The 5,000-nt window shown below is 40.0% G+C and overlaps 1 protein-coding gene across 2 annotated transcripts in view; it reads right to left on the reverse strand.

The window, feature by feature from the left end:
- Positions 1-5,000, reverse strand: part of nup54 (nucleoporin 54) — a 14,800-nt gene that overhangs the window by 4,496 nt on the left and 5,304 nt on the right. For both annotated transcript variants that reach the window (XM_042778466.1, XM_042778467.1), the window contains 2 exons: positions 2,476-2,663; positions 1,772-1,968 (listed from right to left, as the gene is read on the reverse strand). In XM_042778466.1, coding sequence (XP_042634400.1) covers positions 1,772-1,968; positions 2,476-2,663 — 385 coding nt within the window. The remainder of the gene's footprint in view (positions 1-1,771; positions 1,969-2,475; positions 2,664-5,000) is intronic.

The raw sequence follows: 5,000 nt of genomic DNA on the forward strand, positions 1-5,000 counted from the left end.
GGACACACAGGCTATACATTCCTACAACTTGTTAATTCGTTCCTACGATCTATTAATTTGTGGCAACTGTTAGGGCTGCATGATTATGACAAAAATCATAATTGTCGATTATTCCCTTGTAATTGTAATTGCGATTATTAATTACGATTATCACAATTTACACTATAGCGGCATCCAGTAACCGCTAAGAGTAGAGGGAGTAAAGGATGACGCGGTTCCACTGCAAATCCTGGTGGTTTATTCTAACATTGAAATAACAGTAAAGTAAGCAAAAGCAATAAAATTAAATGAAACTACATGAAATGAAAACGGTCAACAGAAAGTGAGCGTCCCAGCTACTCACCCGCTTCCATCCTCCTAACCACATGCAAACTAACAGATAATATGCACCTGTTTCAAGTGACGTAACAAACTGAAAGTAAAAATTTCAAAATAAAAGACATCAGTCCAAACCTGGCACCTACATACACTGAATGATGTTTATACCATTGTTTGATGCAACTGCATGCCGTATTTTTATATGAAAATAAACAAGCTGAAAACACTAATTTATTTATTTTTTTTCTATAGTATTAAGCCTCAAATGTCAACTATACATCGGATTGGTTTCTTCTGTAAATGATAAAAAAGTACAATTATGAATGGTATTATAATGTTATACTAATACTAAAATAAGAATAATGGGAAAACACTTAAGGTAACATGTAGAAAGAACAGAACGCATCTTAAGCACATACGAGCATCCTTCACTAGTTTCTGCATGGAGCTGACTAGCCTAGGCACAGGTTCTCAAGCCCTGGGACAAAATGGGATGCTTTAAGGAAAATGCATAGCCTATGTAAGTAATAGTACTAAAATAAAAATAACAATGTTTTATAATTAAAAAAAAAAATAAAAAATAAAATTATATATCTGACTTAATTAAGATAACAGATTTAAAACAGAAGTGTGGTGGAGCGCCATAATCAAGTTCACGTAACGAAAGGATGACAACGTGCATTCTGTTTGTTTTATTTTACAAAAGCACAAATCTTTTGTTTTTATGAAACTTTTGCGGATTATATGTTACTCCAAAAATGTTTTTTTTTTTATTAATGTCTCAGCGGTTCGACTGCGCCGGTGCCTCACGCGCACATATTCTCACGCACTGTATGCTTGATTTTTAAAAACATATAGACAAAAATTCAAAATCTGACATTTTCTGGAACAGGATCCAGCAGGATCAAATTAAGTACAGGTCACAATACGCAGATAAAAATGTTTGATGTGAGCAGCAGTGTTTCGCAGCAGCGCCGATGCAAGCGGTTCACTGACTGCACAGCACACACACGCCACAGTTACGTTTGGAATAATTTTATTTTAAATGCCATGTCAGTTGAAAACATTGCAATTGTGTTTTAAAACAACAACGAGCACCACAAAACCATTTAAAGAGGCGTGTTCAGCAGTCTCCGTGACGAGACACAGTCAACTAAGTAAAATGATCTCGAACATACGGCGCACTCTTCATTTTATCAAATGATCATCATCACATCTATTCATTCTACAGTCCTGCTACTAGCATTTTATTCAGACTAAAAAACAGGTCAGAAAGGGTTTTTTTTTTGAGTGGCTTTTGCACATCATGTAATGCCGGTGACTGCGTGCCGCTGCAATAGATGCATTTTGTAGCATTAAGGTTAACGATTAATTGATTGTTAATTTAAACGACGATCGATCATGGAAATCATTGAAAATTTGTGTTACATCCTCAGTAATAACACACACGTACCTGCGGGCGGGTTCTGCAGCAGCTGCTTGAGCTGCGCCGGGGTCAGTGCGGTGCGACTGACCGCCATGATGACCCCCAGCTGCTGCAGCGCAGACTTCACGTTCAGCTGCTCCATGTAGCTGTAGAGCGTGGACGCCGGGACGCGCTTCGACGTGCCGTTAGGAGAGCGCTCCACCAGATAAATGATCATCTCCGTCCTGCACACACACAAGAGTTCAGCTCAGAGTCTGATCACAGATCTGAAGAGCTCAGCCGCTATGATGCAGACAGCAGAGGCTCTCAGATTCCTCATGATCTGTGGGCCGCATTCATTTCAGGCTCAGTCTGTAGATTCAGTTTCATGATGATCAGGTTTGTAATAGTTCTCCAGTGCTGTGTCATGTTAGCCAGCGACACACATCATTGACGCGCCTCATTTCAGAAAAGTGATAACGACTGATGAATGCGATCATCAGAGACACAGCATATGAGCCTCTCGCAAAACCATTTCTTTCATAGTTTATGACCAATAATAAAGACAACATTTGGGAAAGTTTCCCAGGACTTTATAAAAGCGTTGTGTGTGAATGAGCTGCTCGAGCAGTACGAATCAGATATTGGTGGGTTTTTAATACGTGTCCCTCACTTTGAGAACCACTGCTGTACTGCACAACCTTAAACTGGCAAATGAGAAAATCACTGAATCTAAAATCAAAGAGTCTCACTGGTCATCGGGCAGCGCTCGCACTCCCTCCACGTTGACCGAAAGAGTTGGATTTCCTCCCAGAACCTTGTGCATCGATTCGACCAGCTGCTGCTGCTGAGAGCGAACGTCAGCTTCCTTCTTATTGAGAGCAAGAGCCACTAAACCATCCTCATCCTTCACATCAGAAACACAGCTGTAGCCCACCGCCTGAGAGAGAGACACAGATGAACAGACAGAGAGAGAGAGAGAGAGAGAGAGAGAGAGAGAGAGAGAGAGAGAGAGAGAGAGAGAGAGAGAGAGACACAGATAGTGACACAGAGAGAGAGAGAGAGAGAGAGAGAGAGAGAGAGAGAGAGAGAGAGAGAGAGAGAGAGAGACAGAGATGTGAGAGAGAGAGAGAGAGAGAGAGAGAGAGAGAGAGAGAGAGTACTTGAGAATACTTGAGCTGTGTAAAAGATCACTAATTAAGAAAAACACTTTCAAAATACAGACTGAGTGATCAGTGTCTGGCTCTAGAGAGAGGACGACACAGAGAGCAGAGACTGTGTTCACTGTGCTCACAGACAGAGCTGGAAACTGCACTAGGGATGTAACGGTATGAAAATTTCTTATCACGATTATAGTGAGCAAAATTATCACGGTTATCAGTATTATCACGGTATTGTTACAATGTGCTGGAGATGTTAAAGGTGCAGTGTGTAATTTTTAGCGGCATCTAGAGGTGAAGTTGTGAATTGCAACCACCGGCTCAGTCCCCCGCTCACCCCTCGCTTTAGAGAAGCTTTTTCTTCGTCAGTTTTTACTTTCACTATCATTGCGAAAGATGTTCACCGGCATAAGTTTGACTAGCACAGAGTTTGCACGTTGCTTGTATGATATCCACTGGCTCGCCTTCACGGTTTACAACAGAAGTAATCTATTTCCAATCCTGCAATGCACCCGCGCTACAACCCGAATCGTCAGATGTTGTGGACACGCTCTGAACGCACTGAAACACAGCAAACTAACTCAAATAATTCACAACTTTTTTATTACAGTAATATTCTCTTTATAATATGTTTATGACATTCTCAGTTAAAGTTATTAATGTTGTGCACAAGCTGCGTGTGTGAAGCTGAAGAGCTGAATGAACACCGGTAAACTGAAGTCCTGCCAGCTTATTTAACTCAGGGAAACGCATCACATATTCAGATATTCATACAATATAAATATAATATTACAACTTATATACATACAAAAAGACCAAATGCACACGTGAACTCGAACTAAGTGACGTGCTAATCAGAATGTGTAACTTCTGTTGTGGATGCCGCAACAACACTGAAACACGGAAACCTAACTAAACAAATTCATAACGTTTTATTATAATAGTGTTTTCATTATAATGTTATATATATATATATATATATATGACAATCTCAATCATAGTTATTAATGTTGTAAGCTGCTGTTTGAGCTGCGTGCGCTGAGCTAAAGATGATCAGCAGCAAACTGAAGCGCTCTATTAACCCTCTATAGCTATAGCATTACCAAACGCATTCTATATGAGAAAAATCTGATTCATATGCATCAAATAAACACAATACTACAACGTACAATTACACAAAAGACTGTAAATGCACAAGCGAACTTAACTGTGCTAGTCGGGTGGATCCGTTATGGATGCGCTCTTCTCTTAACAACGCGCTAAAACACGCCGAACAAAGATTCTCTTACATTATTTTACAGTAGCTAATGATCTCATTATAATATGACAGGCTTGTCCTGCACATGCTGCAGTTCACTGTATTTTCCTTTTCGAAGTGTTTCCAATGATATTTCAAGCAATTAAAAACCATCACGGTGATTATAGGGCTGGGCGATATATCTAACGATATGATCATGCGCATCTAGTCAGTAAATCTGGTTCCCTGATTAGCGCTAAATCACCATCACCTGCTTTCAAATGGAGCGGCATTTAATAGACAGAGCCGTAGATCACTGACAAGCTACACAATATCAAGTTCATTATCCCAGATGAATCGCCTTCGATAATCAACGCGATATTGCGTAGCTTGTCAGTGATCTACGGCTCTGTCTATTAAATGCCGCTCCATCTGAAAGCAGGTGATGGTGATTTAGCGCTAATCAAGGAACCAGATTTACTGACTAGATGCGCATGATCATATCGTTAGATATATCGCCCAGCCCTAACGGTGAACCGTGCGCATCTGAAGTGTCTCTGCAGGAAATAATGCATTATTTATCGTCTCTAAGATATCGGCCAAATACTCTTATCGGTTCGATAACAGAAAAATGAACATATACCGGCCGATATCGATATGGTGGCTGATATATCGTGCATCCCTAATTACTATCACAACATTAGAGCTGCATATTTCCCCAAATTCCAACAAAATTAAACTAAACCAAATTTTATGGCATTACCAAATACAGAAAAATTAAATCACATTTTAGGGGAAGATTCCAAAATGATCAAAACAGCAGCAAGATATGTATCAGCCTGTCACGAACTAAGACTGTCAGCCAGTGGACAACACTGAA

The sequence above is a fragment of the Cyprinus carpio genome, chromosome A21 (genome assembly GCF_018340385.1).
Source record: "Cyprinus carpio isolate SPL01 chromosome A21, ASM1834038v1, whole genome shotgun sequence".
Taxonomy (NCBI): Eukaryota; Metazoa; Chordata; class Actinopteri; order Cypriniformes; family Cyprinidae; genus Cyprinus; species Cyprinus carpio.